The sequence below is a fragment of the Lampetra planeri genome, unplaced genomic scaffold (genome assembly GCF_965212315.1).
Source record: "Lampetra planeri unplaced genomic scaffold, kcLamPlan1.2.h2 scaffold_2177, whole genome shotgun sequence".
NCBI classification, from domain to species: domain Eukaryota; kingdom Metazoa; phylum Chordata; class Hyperoartia; order Petromyzontiformes; family Petromyzontidae; genus Lampetra; species Lampetra planeri.
The window spans coordinates 1-17,183 of NW_027614944.1; the positions used below are offsets into that span (position 1 = coordinate 1).

A 17,183-nucleotide genomic window follows, 5' to 3' on the forward strand; every position below is an offset into this window, starting at 1 on the left:
CCTTAAAACAAGTTGTCACCCTAAAATGAAAATTTTTGCGTCACAGTGACTTTTGCTATCAAACAAAAGTTCCCACATTGTGACTCTGGAAATGAACAGTGGAGCCCACAACATTCAAGTGATGACACATTTCAGGGATGTTGGATTGATTTACTGGTCAAACTCTGGATGAACTATGTGCATCTGTTTTGTGTGTTCATCTCTGTGCCCTGTAGTGGACTTTGGCGTTTCAGCCCAGTTGGACAGAACAGTAGGACGGAGGAACACATTTATCGGGACTCCATATTGGATGGCGCCAGAGGTCATCGCCTGTGACGAGAACCCTGAGGCCACATATGACTTCAAGGTGCTTCAGCAGCCTTCCTGCCCTGAGGAGATGTCTGTTATTGTTTTTTTCATGTTGTTCATCACAATAAATGTGCTGTGTCTCTTCGTTGCAGAGCGATTTATGGTCATTGGGGATCACAGCAATCGAGATGGCTGAAGGAGCCCCGCGTACGTACGCAGTCTCTAACCTGCAGCGAAACACACATGCATGGATTTACACTCTACAAACCCTGAAATATGCCAGCAACTGTCACACAATCACTCAAGGCGAATGAAGAGACTTGAAGTAAACATATAAACATAACGCAATAAACAGTTGAACACTAATGACCTTTGACAGTATTATAGACTCTGCATACGTAGTTTTTATATGAATATGTACAATTTTCTCTCAGAGTATGTCTTCAAATGATTAATATGACTAATTTGACTAAATATGACTAAAATGACTAATTGTGTGTGTGTGCGAAACATATAGTATAGACTGTTATCAGCACTGGTGGTGTATATTGATGGGCAAACTAACTTCATCTTGTTTGGAGCAATTACCTTGGAAAAAAAAATCACCTCGTACTTTTATTTGGTGCTGCAGCGCTGTGCGACATGCACCCCATGAGAGCCCTGTTCCTCATTCCACGCAACCCCGCGCCCCGACTCAAGTCTAAGAAATGGTGAGTATGAGTTGTTGACCGTGTGTGTGATGACGAGCAGCCGTGGGGAAAAAAGAGATTGCTGGGGATGAATATACTGGAGTCAGTCTAAATGGATGGAGAGAAAACTACAGTTTTTTTCTGTTACATTGAACACTTGACACTTGACATTAAGTGTCCCAGTTATGTTCATACAAATCAATCAAATAACACATTTTATTCAATATATTAGCGCTTTGTGTTGAGCTGAGTCTCATGGGTGAGACAGGATGTGAGACATGCCTCTTGTTGGCCAGCATTTGGAGCAACAGTGACTACAGTGTTGATAGTTTTGCCCTTAAGTTATACTGTTGTTTTGCAAATCTATTCTGCTTGAATGCATAAACAAATAGAAAAGCAACTCTGAGATATTGTGTCTTTTAAAAAAAAAAAAAGTCCATAGACCATAATTTTTGCATCTTGGGGTGTGTTTGTGCGGTTTCAGGTCCAAGAAGTTCCAGTCGTTCATCGAGTGCTGTCTGGTGAAGAGCCACAGCCAGAGACCCAGCACAGAGCAGCTCCTCAAACACCCGTTCATCAGAGATCTACCCAACGAGAGGCAGGTCCGCATCCAGCTGAAGGATCATATTGACCGCACCAAGAAGAAAAGAGGCGAAAGGGGTGAGGGAGAGTACACGGTGTAGACATGTACAGTATATGCTTGTTTTATGGTTCTTAAATGCTATTTTTAAAGCTAAAATGCAGCTTTTTTGACCAAATCAATTGATTAATGCCAAAAATAGTGATTATAACTTTAGATTTAATCGCAATTTAGCTCATCTGTTTATTTCTTCCTGCTGAGGGAAGCAGTCAGCCTGAGTATATCATGATAATACACTAAAAAGTTACTAAAAAGACACTGCAGCCCAGTTCTCAGACTATCAGAACACTGTTTAAATAAAAGGTGATATTACAGTGTACATAAATGTAACCAGAGCAGGCGTTGAAGAGAAGTAAGCATTTGTTGCACACACACAACTGAACATTCAAAGATTTCAGTAAAGGTACGGTGACAGACTTCTGTTTCCTAACGCACACTTCATTGGATTGATGGACTCACGCTAAGAGCTGCATCCGTGACAACCAGATTAGCGGCATCAGGAGACAAACACCGCAGGGCATTTGTTTGTTGTGTTGTACTTGTGTTGTGTCTCAGCGCTGTGGAGACCGTCGCTGTGTCCCATGCAGAGAACAGGTCTGTTTTTCCTCAAAGCTCAGTTTGAATGAAGTGGCTCCGAGCGAATGTTCTCCACCGCGCCTCATGCTGTAATGTAACAGTTTAGATTGTTATTCAAAGTGGATAAAAAGAAAGTGCTTTGAAGGGATTCGGGGAAAGTGTGAGCAGTTTAATAATGAAGCGCAAGTGAGTCAATGTCTGTATTCTCTCTGTTCACCAGATGAGACGGAGTACGAGTACAGTGGCAGTGAAGAGGAAGATGAGGAGAGAGACATGGGTGAACCGAGGTCGGTGTTGGCACAAATGAAAACAGATTTGACATCCCTACACCAAGTCATCGTTCTTCCTTCCCACCTCATTTGTAGCTCCATCATCAACATCCCTGGGGAGTCTACCTTAAGGCGGGACTTCCTGCGCCTCCAGCTGGCCAATAAGGAGCGTTCAGAGGCACAACGGCGGCAGCAGCTTGAACAGCAGCAGAATGAGGAGCACAAGCGCTTACTGTTGGCCGAGAGACAGAAACGTATCGAGGAGCAGAAGGAGCAGAGGCGGCGGCTAGAGGAGGTGAGCCTACAAGGCTAAAGGGGAGGCTTTAAACCTGACACGTTTCCAGAAACATAGCAAGCATCCTTTGACCCTTCTCCTCCAGTACACCAGCTATAATAACACAGATAAGTGACATGAATTATTAGTCAAAGACAAGTGTCTCTGCTTTTCTGAAACCCTTAGAATCCTATTTTCAGACGTAAATGATCTCATTTTCCATTACTTTACATCAACAAAACCGAACACTTTCTATTTGGTTGATGCCGCGGAAAAGGAGAGGAGGTGGAAGGCACACACACGCACGCACACACACACTCCTCTCCCTCGTGTCCCTCTATTCGTTCCAGAGAGCGAGCTTACAGAAGGAAATCCTCAACCCATAATCGGTGCACTCTCACTGGCTTCCCACCAGGGTTTGCTTCCACTGCTCGGCTAAGCACCTCAACTCGACACGGCTAACATGACCCCTCCTCTCAACACCAGTGTGTGTGTGTGTGTGTGTGTGTGTGTGTGTGTGTGTGTGTGTGTGTGTGTGTGTGTGTGTGTGTGTGTGTGTGTGTGTGTGTGTGTGTGTGTGTGTGTGTGTGTGTGTGTGTGTGTGTGTGTGTGTGTGTGTGTTTAACTCTGATGAGCTTTTACAGGTGTGTGTGTGTGCGCGCGCGCGCGCGACTATGAACCATTCCTTCAATTATTCATTAGATGAATCAAAGCCTACACTCATATTCTACCTCGTGAATTACAATAAAAAGAACTCAAACAACGCTCAGAGTGCAGACCTCCGCCAAGGCCAGTAACCCTCTTTTAAATCAACGTTAAACAGGATTTGCACAAAATCCACACAAATAAATATGAGTGAATATCTTCATAATGGACCACGTAATAGATCCTAAAAAAGTATATGAGATATGATCGGTAGATCTGTTAGATAGGTGGTGTGTGGGTGTATGTCTTCGGGTGCGCAAAACACACAGTATTTGTATGTGCAACTTATTAAAGATACTTGAATAAAACGGCATGCTGCCAGCTGACAGGACAGATATTCATATAATACATTATATACACATACATTTCTCTAAATATACATTTATATAAATAGATATAAATTGTGGTCTTTGTATTTTACCTAAATCCAATAAAAAGAAATTGTGCACACAACTCACAAGCCTTGTTTCACTCAACATAGACTAGCACACCTGTAAATGTCAGTTCAACTGCAGACTGCAGGGTGTGAACAACCTGTAAGTAGCTCGTGGAGGTTGCAAAAATGTAGATAGCTCAGCTTGTGTCAGTATGTGCCAATACTAATAACACTCATGGGCTCTTGGAGAAATGTTCTTTGCATTGATTCCATGTGTTTTGTATGATTTATGGGATAACAAGTGTGTGTTATGTTGCACCTTTCCATAGACTTTATATTGCTGTGTGAAAAATGAGCCCACAGTGAGTGGGAAAATGTGAAAAAAATGCCCAGGAAGTGCCTTGGGTCCAGAGCGTTAATGATCCATCAAGAGCATTCGCAGGGTGTGTGGTCACACATATTACCGCCTGTCAGAGCTAACAGGGTTTGGTAAATGGCGACTGCTGGACTGTGCTGGTGGCAGAATAACATCCGCACATGCAAACTTTGATACTTGTATGACACATCTCCAGATGTTACCTCGTCTCCATTTTGAAAATACCGCTAAAATCTACAATTTGTTGAAAACGTTCTGATTGCAATGGATGAAATTGCCAAAGAATATGTGTAGTTTAGGTGCTGTTACACCAGAGCAAAGTTAAATCGAAAACTCATCAAGTGGTCAGCTGTGAGGTTCCCCTGCATTCAGTTGTTGCCATAGAGATGGTAACCGCTGAGGGTAATGAATCAGTGTTATCAAAAATGTGTGAATTTCTCCATCCAAACTGTAAATATAATCAGTGCTGAGACAGCGGGTCTTAATTTGCTCCGTAAAAAGCAGTCAGTTCAGTGTGCAGCCTTATGAGGCCCTGTCCTTGTGTGAATGTTCTCCTGACAGCAACAGCAGCGAGAACGTGAGCTGAGGAAGCAGCACGAGAGAGAGCAGAGGAGACGCTACGAGGAAATGGAGCAACTCCGCAGAGAGGAGGAGAGGAGGCACGCGGAAAGAGAGCAGGTTCATGCACTTGTCTTGAAATATACAACCTATCCGCGGGCTGCAGACGATACAGATCAGCCTTGGTGTTCCTCCACCCATAGTTCCATCCTCACTGTCACGGCACTTTCTTCAGCTCAGCTCCTGGGTCTTGTGTACAAAACACTACACCTCCTCCCCTTTCATCTCTCAAGAATTATATTGACCAAATAGATTTTATGCCAGCTCAAATTTTCTGTAAATATAAAAAAGGATGTGTCACCATGACACACACACACACAAACAAAACTGCACGTTGTTCCTTCTTGCAGTTTTCCCCCTTGTCTTTCCGATCGATCTTACCGCTGAACTAGTGTGAGTATTCAATCCGCAGCCCTCTTTTTTTCCTTTCTCTCTTTGTTATTCCATTCCTCTGTAACATATGATAGTTGTTCAAGAGTAGTCTCCTCTGTTTCATCTTGCTTCTCACTCTCATCTTCTCTCCACATTCATCTCAGGAGGAGTATCTGTTTCTCTATATATCTGCGTCTTGCTAACTCTGACTGTGGTTTTGATGTTCTCGGTGTATTTCTATTTCCTTCTGCCTATATGCTGCTCAGGAGTATATCCGTAGACAGCTGGAGGAGGAACAGAGGCAGTTAGAGATTCTCCAGCAGCAGCTCCTACAGGAACAGGCATTACTGCTGGTAACCATGGACCTCCTACACGTTCCCACTGCACCCCCCAGCTGTGCTCTGTGCCCCCTATCCTCACTGCATGTCCCCTGAGACTGCTTGTGTGATATGGAGCAGATCCAACAGTCACTCAGCCTGTCTACTGTTTTTTTCTTTTTTAAATAAAAGCAAAAAAACACTGCTCTGCACTTCTTGCCTTGAGGACCTGAGTGATCAACCATCACCAGCAGTCACTCAAAATAGGTGCATGTAGATGCCAGTGGCCTATTGCTTGTGTTGGAGTTCCCTTTCGGGCATGCATGCTAACCCTGAGTGGTGCAGACAGACTTTTACCTGCCTCAGTGTTGACCCATGTTTTATCCTTCCCCCTTTGTCTTGTCTTCTTTGTGCAATGTTTGAATTCAACCGAAGACGTCAAAGATAATTCCTTCTCACTGTTACTCATTATTAATGCAGACATTGTCATGTAATTGTGAAAAGTGTATCTTCACTCATCGCAGGTATCGGTGTTTGTATTGCATGACTCCTGAAAATACACTCCAAACTAAAAGGGTTTAGTTTGTGACATGAACGGTTTTGGTATTTATTATATTCTTTCCACCTGTCTCTCATGCATCTTTCTTTTTTTTCCACATTTTTTTCCTACACACACACACACATACACACCACCACCAACTCACTCTAGGAGTACAAGCGTAAGCAGGTTGAGGAGCAGCGACAGGCAGAGCGGCTCCAGAGACAGCTCCAGCAGGAGAGAGCCTACCTGGTGTCTCTACAGCAGCAGCAGCAGCAGCAGCAGCAGGAGGGAAGGCAAGCAGACAAGAAACAGCTGTACCACTACAAAGACGTCATTAACCCCAATGACAAGCCCGCCTGGGCTAAAGAGGTAAGTCACAACATGCATGGCAGACATACAAAGACGTGCATGTAGGGGTTTTTCCGAAGGTGAAGATGTACTGGTAACTCCCCTAACATTGTAAACACCCAGTGGCCTTAAAGTCTGGTCTTACCCTACAGGTCTTATTTGAGGCAGCGGTGAAAATAGTTGCAGTAGGAGGGTGGTGACCCCTCTCCTAAAATCTGTAGCTTCTTGAGAGTGAATGCTGCTGCTTTGTGATGTTTGCGTTCTGTGTTTATTTGTTTTTGCTTACCCTCCTCTGATCTAGGTCCTGAAGCAACAGCATGCTCACCATAACTCTCCCCGCTCCCAACTACGACATCACCAGTCATTCAACCAACCAGCCTCATCCTCTGCCTCCCATGGCCAACCCAGAGCTAAGGCCCCTAGACGAACCCCGTCCCATGGTGCCCAGCTTCTGTCCACCCATGTACCCCATATCCGTATTTCATTGGACCCTGGACAGCCTCTAGATCCGGGGCTGAAGCAGGAGATAAGTCAGCAAGTCAGGGAGTTTAGGGCGCATAAACGTAGTCAGAAGGGCCACAGCCCGGGGCCCATTCAAGCCGCTAGCGAAAGACACAGCAAGACCCAGAAAGAGCAATCCAATCAAGGGCCAAACATCAGGTCTGATCCGATACCCAACGTGTACCCTCTGGGGTCCAGCAACCAGAAAGAGCATAGAGGCAGGCCTCTGTCTGCACCCAATCACTCGGCCATCCAGGGGGTTTTGTCTTCAGACCCTCAGATTAAGGCCCATTCCCAGTCACAAGGACAGATCCAGAAACCTCAGTCTGGATCAGTCAAGCTGGTTAGTGTCCGCCCTCGTCCCAGGTCTCACTCACCTCGCTGTAGAATAGATGTAGATGTAGAACCAGAACATCAGGGATGGCAGCAAAAAGAGATGAGGCTTGCCACATCACGTGACTCCCTCTGTCCCTCCATCCCTGAAAGTACTCTCCACTCCTGTGGGAGGAGCTCCAGCTGCAACAGTTGCAATTTCCTTCTAGTCCCATATGAGTCTGACTTCCCTTTCAATTCCTCTGCTCATAACCGTGGGAGATCATTGCAAAATGTTGGTGCTAGCTCGTCTTTGTTTGACCTAATCACCTCTGCACCAGAAGTCCTGCTGTTATGCTCTTTGGCTGCGAGTGTTAGTCGCTCCTTTGAGCACTTGACATGCACAAATCCAAACTGTTAAAAAACACACACACGCACGAGTTTGAACTTCTATATTTGTGATTGAATGGATGTATGTACCCCCCCATCTTCAACTATGACTATTATCCCGGCCATTTTACACTTAGGTGTTAAATTAACTGTACTCACAGAGTAGCGAACATGCTTACACATAACCCTACGACAGACGCCAAAATGGCGCGAAGCATTATGAGTTGCCACTCTAACAAGATCATCACCGTGAGGCCAGGTCCACACGGACGAGTTCCAGCGTTTTTGAAAGTGATTTGTTCACTGAAGCTGACACGTTTCACCTGCATGTGTACAACCTATCATAGCTCCACCACTTCCTTGGCCTGCATGAGCTAGCTCGCTAACAACAACAATCTGACTGTGATGTGTCTGTTTGTCTCGGATCTTATTGTGTTTGTCTACATCACATCACATTTTGTGCACATGATCCATGTTTTGCTGCTTTATATTTGGTGTATTTCTGTGGCAGCGTTACAGCGCCACATACAGGCCTGGCATATGTAGTAAAGATACTAAAGATGGATGCACTCATTGCTGGAGACGTGTATGGAAAACGTTTTTAGAACTCTTCTAGTTCCGTCTCTGTGTGGACATCGCTGTAGTCGCTAAGAGCACAAGAATAAATGCTCACAAGTGCAAAGATCTTTATCTTTTTATGATCCTCAGGCCAGTCTTCTCAAACATAGACCTTCATGAACATACATACATACATAGATGACATTACATTACATACATTAATGTACATACATTACCTTAGTGTCTCTCTACAAAGTGTACATATTCTACCTTCTACTCACTCCATTTAAGAGTTTTAGTTGAAAATATTTCTCAATGGGACTGAAATCCAGAGAGAAATCCAGCGTTCATGAAAAGTCTAATTCCTCCAAAATCCCTGGGTTGCTTAGATTCCACGACCCGACCTCAGCCTCCTCACACTGCCCCAACCCTGCCAGCCCCTCTTGCCTCTCTCCTCATCCAGTGGTCCTTTAATGCCCAATGGCAAGCCTGCTCGTTGGTGAAAGCCTTCCATCCCAGCTTCCCAGATTGGTGATGGGTGCAGAGCCAGGTGGTGGTGGGATCCCTCTAGCGAACTTGGATCCTCAGAGGATGTTCTCTGTCGTCCACTTTCATCCTCATCATCCTTTGTTCGTGTAGATGCCTCAGGGGTCGCAATTAACATCCTCCAGTACTCTGGTTTATCCCTGCCAAAGTAGGAAAAGCTTTTGGGTGGTAGAACGATCCGTTGGTCTCAATAACCTTTTGACAAAGCAACACCATTAATTATCTATTCTGCTGTAAGCAGATCTACTCTAAATGTGTAATGCCACTGGGAGGCTGACCTTCCTGTGATTTACAAGATTCAATCACGACAGTGGCTGGAATGAATGTAGATGCTGTGTACATGGGTTCCAGCCTTGCACTTCACATTTTCGAGTGGTAATGACATGAAAACCCAACCCTGGTAGAAAGTCCACTAAACGCAGGCAGCACAGCCCAAAAGGTTTTCCTTCTGCAAGGAGATTCCCTTTCAATAGCAAATACTTTCTCTTGTAGGTCATTTGACTGTTACGCTCATTTCTTACCTCCGCAGCAAATGACCTGACTCCATGTGTTTCCCTTCCACTGGTTCTTTACTGTCTTCTTGTAGTTGTTGATTTCAGCCATTTTCCCCGAAAGAACTGCTAACAATCTATCTTGGATAAAAACTCGATGTTTCTTCAGTTGCCTCAGTGTAGTTCAAATCACTAACAGAATGAGGAATGACTCAGTATTGCCTAGTTGTTCTGACCCAGGTCCAAAATGTTGACTCATCCTGCTGGTTAATGAGTTGATGTGGATTAACAGACTCTCAAAAGAATTCTTCTCACTGTGCATGTGTTTACCTGGGGGCTATTGACACTACGCTCTGCTGAGCCATGACTCGACCCTCCACTGACCGTTCAGTGGATTGTTTAGAGTGGAAAAGTGTGATTTGGACAGCTGGGAGCGTTCCTTTGGAGCACGCTCTCTGCACAGCAAATAATCTGATAATCTGATTACACTACCTTCCTCTCACATAGATTTGGCACAATCCCTCTCCAGTTGGCAGAAACAGTCAAACTTGTTCACATTCAAGTGCACACTTTTTTTCCTGCGACGCCATCATAAAATCAATCATGTTCGGGTGTGTTGATACTTCTTGTCACCTGGGGCGCGTTCCAGAAAGCAGTTTACTGTTTATTTCCTTGAAGGATCATGTTGTAGTTACATTTTCAGTCGTGCGCAGCTGACTCATTGCAACTTGGCAGATTCCGAAGATGAAACCCAGTGCAGCATTTATTCAGATACACACCACACCATGATGCTAAGGTTCTCTGATGGCTCACAGGGTGCCACCATCCAGAGTGGGGTGGTAAGCTGAGCTGCATGCTGGACTGTGAGTGACAATGGTGTGTGACCTGTCCCAGGTGGAGGAGCGATCTAAACTGAACAGGCAGAGTTCTCCAGCGCTGCAGCACAAAGTGTCCAACCGCATCTCCGACCCCTCCCTCCCTCCCCGCTCAGAGTCCTTCAGCAGCGGGGGCATGCAGCCTGCCCGAACCCCACCCATCCAACGTTCCATCGAACCACAGGTGTGTGCGTGTGCCAAAAGAAGCCAGGAGATTTTCAACAGGTTCATGCCTGGAACATCCAACTCTCTCTTCCATTTCTACTTTACAATTTCTGTTTTTCCTTTTCTTCACCTCAATCAACTTTCTGCTGTTTGTCATCGAGCAGTGGAATTACGCAGACATTTCGCAGACTTATTCAAATGTGTTGAGTTCCTTTGTGCAAAGTTGTGATACAAGAATGCAGATGCGAATCAAAGTGTGTTTTTATTAATTTGTCAGTAATTCATATATTAAATGCACATTAATAAAACAATTCATGTGCATTCACAGTGAAAAACATCAACAGGTGATTCTGTGAAAGGTTAATTTTAGGGTGGACTGTCATCGGTGGAGGTTTCTTCATCAGTTCTTGCAACTTTACATTCTCTTGCAACTTTACATTCTCCTTTCCTTTCTAGCTTTTCTTCATCGTTCATCATGTGCCTTATTTCTTCCCCGTAATCCGTCTCTTTGACGTTTTGAACTGTGTGAATTTGAATTGTTTTCTCTTTCTTTTTTCTCTCTCTCCCTCCACCGATCTATAACCTGCTCCATCCACCTCTCTCCCTCCCTCCCACAGATGGCTCACCTGATTCCGGTGAAAACCCACTCTGGCTCCATGTCTGGCTCCCAGTCATTGCAGGATCAGACGGGTTCTGCTCTGAGTGAGGGCGTGTCCGTCGGCTCCACCAGGCCTGAGATGCCCCGCCAAAACTCAGACCCCACTTCTGACACCCCGACGGCACCGCTTCGCAGGGAGGAACGAGACCGAGACCGGGAACGGGACAGGGACAAAGATCGTGATAGAACTGCCTGGCTGCGAGAAGATGACCTTCCACCCAAGGTCAGAGGTCATCACTGATGCAGGGGAGATTTGTGATGTGTAAACTTTTTTTTATTGTAGCATAGCGTTATCATTTCCTGTACTTGTCGCTGTGATGTTTGTATTTGTGTTGTTTTAGTTTTTTATATGAACTATTACCATTAGTGTGTATCACAGCACATACTAGCTATTAGCATCATTGCATCGTAGTCAACAACCATCTTTATAAATCCTATGAAATATTTCACCTACGTCCTTTTTCATCATCTGTTCCTAGAAGGTTAGGCAACTGTATGAGCTTCCTGTGGTGATGGACTGTGTGTTTGTGTGTCCAGGTCCCCCAGAGGACAACGTCCATCTCCCCGGCATTGGTCAGGAAGAACTCCCCTAATGGAGGAGTGGCTCTGGGTGCTCGCTCGGGCTCCCAGCTTGTACGGGCTAGGTAAAGTTTATGGAGTAGTCACCTTTGAGACGCTTAGCCCTTTGAAATAGAATTATTTTCTGTATGTTAACGAATTGTAATATAACTAGCTGACAACAGGTTCTTGATTGCTCTTTAGTAACCCGGACCTGCGGCGTTCAGAGCTTTCTCTGGACGCTATGCTGCAAAGAACATCCTCCAACTCATCCTCCTCCTCCTCCCCTTCATCTCAGGGAGGCTCAGCCGAAAGAAGAGGTACAAACACCACATGAACATGAAAATGATTATGGGGGGGGGTGAAATGTCCACATGTCTCTAAAAGTCTAAGACACACATGAATAAACGTGCTAATTCCCCAGATACACTTGACATTTTTTCTACACACAAACAAAAGCCTCATACACTGACAGGACTTTGGCAGGTTGAAGAGACGTCAGCTACAGTTCCGCTCTGATCAACCTATTTGATTTTCCCTGAGCGCTGGAGGAGAGGAAGTGAGAGAGGGAGACAGGGAGGTGTCTAACAAAGGGACTGTGGGGGGGGGGGGTGTTGGTGTGTGGTACTACAACAGTCCTTCCTTCAGGTTTCTGGGAAGTGGTCACCAAGAGAACCACTGCAGCATCATTCAGTTGTTGTTTTTTAAATGTCCTTGTGTCCTAATAGGTCAAGCCAAGCAAGAAGGATCCCCACAGGGAGCCAATCAGGAAGTGAAGCCTAAACAGGAGGAGGGTCGGGAATCCACTAGACCCAGCAGACCTGCAGTGAGTTGCATAAGGCACACACACACACACACACACATTCTGTCACAGCAGTCTCCTCTCAGCAATTCCTAGATGGGCCCCATCTCCTTTTTTCTGCTGTTCATCTGTGTCCCTCTTTCTGTCTTTCTCCTTCCATTCTTCAGAGCTATAAGAAAGCAATAGATGAGGTTAGTGACACGCGAGTCCCTTTTCCTTTCTCTCAGTGTTCCTCTGCCTCTATTTAGAGCCCCCCTCCCTTCCCTCTACCCACCCTGGCATGGTGAAGATAGTTGTTTTTTTTACAGCAGGATGATTTTTCCTTGAGTCAGAGAGTGTATATAGATGGGTTGGTGTATGCATGTCATGATTGTGTGTGTGTGTGTGTGTGTGTGTGTGTGTGTGTGTGTGTGTGTGTGTAAATTGTACTGCCAAGCAACATCTCTGAATGTCTTTTCCTGTTTCTCTGTTGTCATGGTTACTGGTCAGGAGGAGCTGGTAAGCCCAATGTGTATGACGGTCCTCCCACCTGTCTGCATGATTCTGGCTTGATCTGTGATTGGGGTTGAAGAGGGAGGGAGGGGGCAAGAGGAAACATGGGAATGGCGTGAGGGCGATGGGTAGAACAGGTCAGAGGTTGACACTAAACTCCAGTCGGTCATTAAGTCAGATGACGTGTCCTTCTGTCTACTTCAGGTAATATTTGCTCTTGAGTGAATCAAAGTGCTCATCTGTGATCACTGCTTTAAAAACATGCAGTGCTACTTTTTAGGAGGAAAAAAAGTGGTCTCAGATAAACACTCTTGTTCCTGCACACGTGTGCACACAGATGTTTGCGTGGAAATGAATGAGTTGTCTGCTGTTCCCCCTGAACTTTGTATGTGACCTGGTCTCTCTCACGCCTCAGGTCATGAAACGGATGATAGAGTGTGTCGATGACTGTATGTCCTTCCCTTCCTCTTCTTTCCTCTCATCCTGCAGGACCTAAGTGCACTGGCGAAGGAGCTCAGGGAACTGAGGGTAGAGGAGGGGAGCAGGCCTCCAGTCAAGGTGGGAAGAATGTCATGATAATGGAGATGTGTGGGTGAATTCATTTCTTTTGTGACAGAACTGATGTCAAGTAGAAGACTGCAGTCAGCAGAAATCTACAAAAACAGGTTTTGAACTGTTGGATGGAGATGAGCTTTTGAACGCTGCAGCTACATCACAGCTGACATGAAATTTTAAGAAAGTGAGCGAATGTAACAGTTTGCAAACGCAGCATCTCAGTCTGAAAGGGGTTGACAAAAAAACTAGCTTCTACAACTAAAAGACCTTAACAAATGGCTGTAATTCACCAGGAGAGACGTGGCTTTTCATTACATTGAACATGAAAGTAATAAAATAAAAAAAAACACAACACATTCCCCGGTTGGTCCCGTGGATAATCAACAAACAAGACATTAGACATTCAGACAGACAATAACTGATTTGGACTTTCCATCAGAAAAAAAAGGAAGTTACCCCGAACCTACCGACTTGATATTGACAAACTCTGAAAGCAATCTTTCAGTCTGTCTCCAAACTGGAGATCGCACTTGGCCATGTCACAGTTGTGATCAATGATATTTTGATTAATTGCACATCCCCGTTTAACGGTTGTTTGTTTGCCAGGAGCTCAAGGCCACTTTAAGTTGCTCTAATTTCTGCCTCTACTTGTTGTGATAAAGGTGACAGACTACTCATCCTCCAGCGAAGAATCAGAGAGCAGTGATGAAGACGGCGAGACGGTGGGGCATGACGGTACTGTTGCCGTTAGCGACATCCCCCGCATCATGTACGTTGTTTTTTTTCCCTTCACTTATGGACGTGTCAGTGTTCATTTGTGTCAGGTTATGTGCATAACTTTGGAAAATGTGCCCGTGACAGTAGCTTGTCAGTATAGTTTTGGTGGAATTGCTTTGTAAATACGTGAGTGTGTGTGTGTGTGCCACAGGCCAGCCGTGCCGAGCAGCGGTGAGACGTATGGTGGGCTGACAGAGGACTCTCTGGGTGATGCCTTTAATAGCTCCAAGGACGGCACGCTGGTGATGAGAGAGGTGATCAACGGACATGAAAAAAAAAAATTAAGGGACAGCTTTCAGTTCAGTTTAAAGAGCACCGCAAATTACAGCCTCCACTGTTTCACTTCTCATAGGTGTGTCACATCAGTAGCTGTTTGGCAGCCACATTCCGAGATGAAAGAACGTTAATGCAATGGAACTTATCACATGTGGCTTTTAGGGTTTATTTTTCATATTTTCTCATCTTTTCCTTCAACCGTCCCTTTGTCTGTCTTTCAGGCCGAGGAGAGGAGGAGAGGTGGTCACACAGAGAGCAACGGGTTCGGGAATCACAGTAACCATGGTAACCTCCCCGACCTGGTCCAGCAGAGCAACTCCCCCTCGGCCACACCTACAGCCCTGCAGGAACTGGGCGAAATGGCTGAGGTCAGACATACACACACATTCCTGGAAATACTGCAAGTCAATATGACATAATATAATATTGGCATTGTATAGTAGTATTAATATATATTAATGTAAAGTGTAGACGTTCATATTGATATTGATATCAGCAGAAATCCTTACTTCATAATGATGTAGCTATATTTGTATGTAATGAGCATCTCTATATGTTCTATAATTCACTTTCAATGTCTTCCAGTTTGGGTTGGGTGGATCCAAAGCCTCCTTCACCCCATTTGTCGATCCACGTGTCTATCAAACCTCCCCCAGTGGCGATGATAATGAGAACTCAGCGGCGGGTGAGGAACGCCACACAAACCTCCAGTTGCAGTCCCGCTGGACAAATAAACGCCTCAGTGTCTCAGTGTCAAAATAATCAAACCTTTCCTCTGCCTCATCCCAGCCATGTTTGCAAACGAACTACTGAGGCAGGAGCAAGCCAGACTAAATGAAGCCAGGAAGATCTCCGTGGTCAACGTCAACCCGACTAACATCAGGCCCCACAGCGACACGCCAGAGATCCGCAAATACAAGAAACGCTTCAACTCGGAGATCCTATGTGCCGCGCTCTGGGGTAAGAGGGAACATCTGTCATTGTGATAAAGACGTCCGAACGCCAACGTCATGGCTGTGTTTTGTCCGACGTCTCGTGGGTTCAGGTGTGAATCTCTTAGTGGGGACCGAGAATGGACTCATGCTGCTCGACCGAAGTGGACAGGGTAAAGTGTACAATCTGATCACCAGACGCAGATTTCTGCAGATGGACGTTCTAGAGGGGCTGAATGTCCTCGTCACCATATCTGGTAGGTCTATTGTATATGCACACACACACACACACACACACACACACACACACACACACACACACACACACACACACACACTTCCCCAGTTTTATCTGAATCAGTTCACACAAGCAAACCGTTCCCTCGACCCCCCGCACAGCACAGAACACACAATGACAATACAAACACACTGATTATAGAACAACCTGACATGTAAAGGAGTAGCTGGGCTGGTGATTGTGGGTTGCAAGGCGCCATGCAGAGGAAGGCGGGAAGAGCAGAGAGCTGAAAGCAGCTTAACAAAGATGCACTGAATGACATTGACGAGTGTGTGGAGGAAAATCAGCTGAAACTGAAAGTGTGAGCTCGACTCCAAATTTGTGTGTGTGCGTGCTTTTTACAGTCAAGTAAATTATTTCTTCTTTCAGGGAAAAAGAATAAGTTTGCGCGTCTACTACTTGTCCTGGCTGAGGAACAGAATATTACACAACGACCCGGAAGTGGAGAAGAAGCAGGGGTGGATTACGGTGGGCGAGCTGGAGGGCTGCGTGCATTATAAAGTCGGTAAGGGTGATTCTGACTGGGCCTGTTATTCCCTGGGGGTGTAAAGAAAACGCTCAGATTTTTGGGTTGTCGACTTTTTAAGCTTAACTGAACTGTCCTCATTCCTTAATTTAAACTTAACATGTGTCTGTTTCAGTAAAATATGAGAGGATAAAATCCTGGTGATTGCTCTGAAGAACTCTGTTTGAAATCTACGCCTGGGCCCCGAAACCCTTATCACAAGTTCATGGCCTTTAAGGTACACACATGAACACGGGAAATGCCACATGACAAACTCCAGAATTGGATCTTGTGCTGCTGTCCATCATAACTTTTCTCCTGCGTCACTTTTTCAGTCATTCACCGAGCTGCAGCATCGCCCCCAGCTCGTTGACCTCACCGTGGAGGAAGGTCAGAGGTTAAAAGTCATCTACGGCTCCAGCGTGGGCTTCCATGTCATCGATGTGGACTCAGGCAAACCCCTATGACATCTATATCCCCTCACATGTAAGTTCAGAAATGCGTGTTTTGGCAATCGCAAAAGACAATCTGGAGCCTGTAAGGAAAAGCAGAGGGATAATTCCTCCTAAAGCAGTATTTATTTAATCCTTCCTGCTCAAATTCTGCTGTATTACCTGCAAATCTCCTCCCCTGCCAAGGTCGCCAGTGACTCACACTGTCCCCCATGGATTGTCTTACTTTATCATGCGCTGCTTTTGTTTTTGTTTGCAGCTCAACTGACTTGGTGTTTTACAAGGAAATAATTGATAACTGTCAGTGCTACATGCCCACGCTCTCATGAATGAATTACTCTTGTGGATGTCAGCCAAGCCTGCTCTGCCGGCTGTACCACAACACTTTGAGAAAAACAGCTTGTCCTTTAGAACTGCTCCTTATTGCCCAAGAAACATGTCGGCTGTATGGGTATTCTGGTTACTCGGTCACTCGTAAAAAACAAAACAAAAAAACAAAATGTTGAGACGACCAACGGTATCTGCGTGCAAATCGGTTTTGGCACTTGTATTCAGATTAGTTTCATCCTCACTAATCATTTCAGTGGAATCAAATTCAAGCGCAGTGAAAATGAACCTCTGGATACAGCTGGGAGGACACGCAAACACTGT

At 45.3% G+C, this 17,183-nt stretch overlaps 1 protein-coding gene across 1 annotated transcript; it reads left to right on the forward strand.

Annotated features, from left to right (window-relative positions):
• Positions 1-215: 215 nt before the first annotated feature.
• On the forward strand, positions 216-16,617 carry TNIK (TRAF2 and NCK interacting kinase; the record flags this gene model as incomplete). Its single annotated transcript, XM_078623306.1, is given in 28 exon segments — positions 216-346; positions 441-495; positions 920-998; positions 1,462-1,637; positions 2,414-2,480; positions 2,559-2,757; positions 4,755-4,871; positions 5,450-5,536; positions 6,210-6,410; positions 10,082-10,246; positions 10,845-11,108; positions 11,423-11,529; positions 11,648-11,763; positions 12,172-12,269; positions 12,413-12,436; positions 13,227-13,295; positions 13,955-14,061; positions 14,221-14,323; positions 14,567-14,713; positions 14,931-15,030; positions 15,135-15,305; positions 15,391-15,534; positions 15,945-15,958; positions 15,960-16,080; positions 16,217-16,290; positions 16,292-16,318; positions 16,416-16,535; positions 16,537-16,617. Coding segments are annotated over 28 exon segments (3,164 nt in total), but the record flags the coding sequence as incomplete, so codon positions are not given.
• Positions 16,618-17,183: the final 566 nt, after the last annotated feature.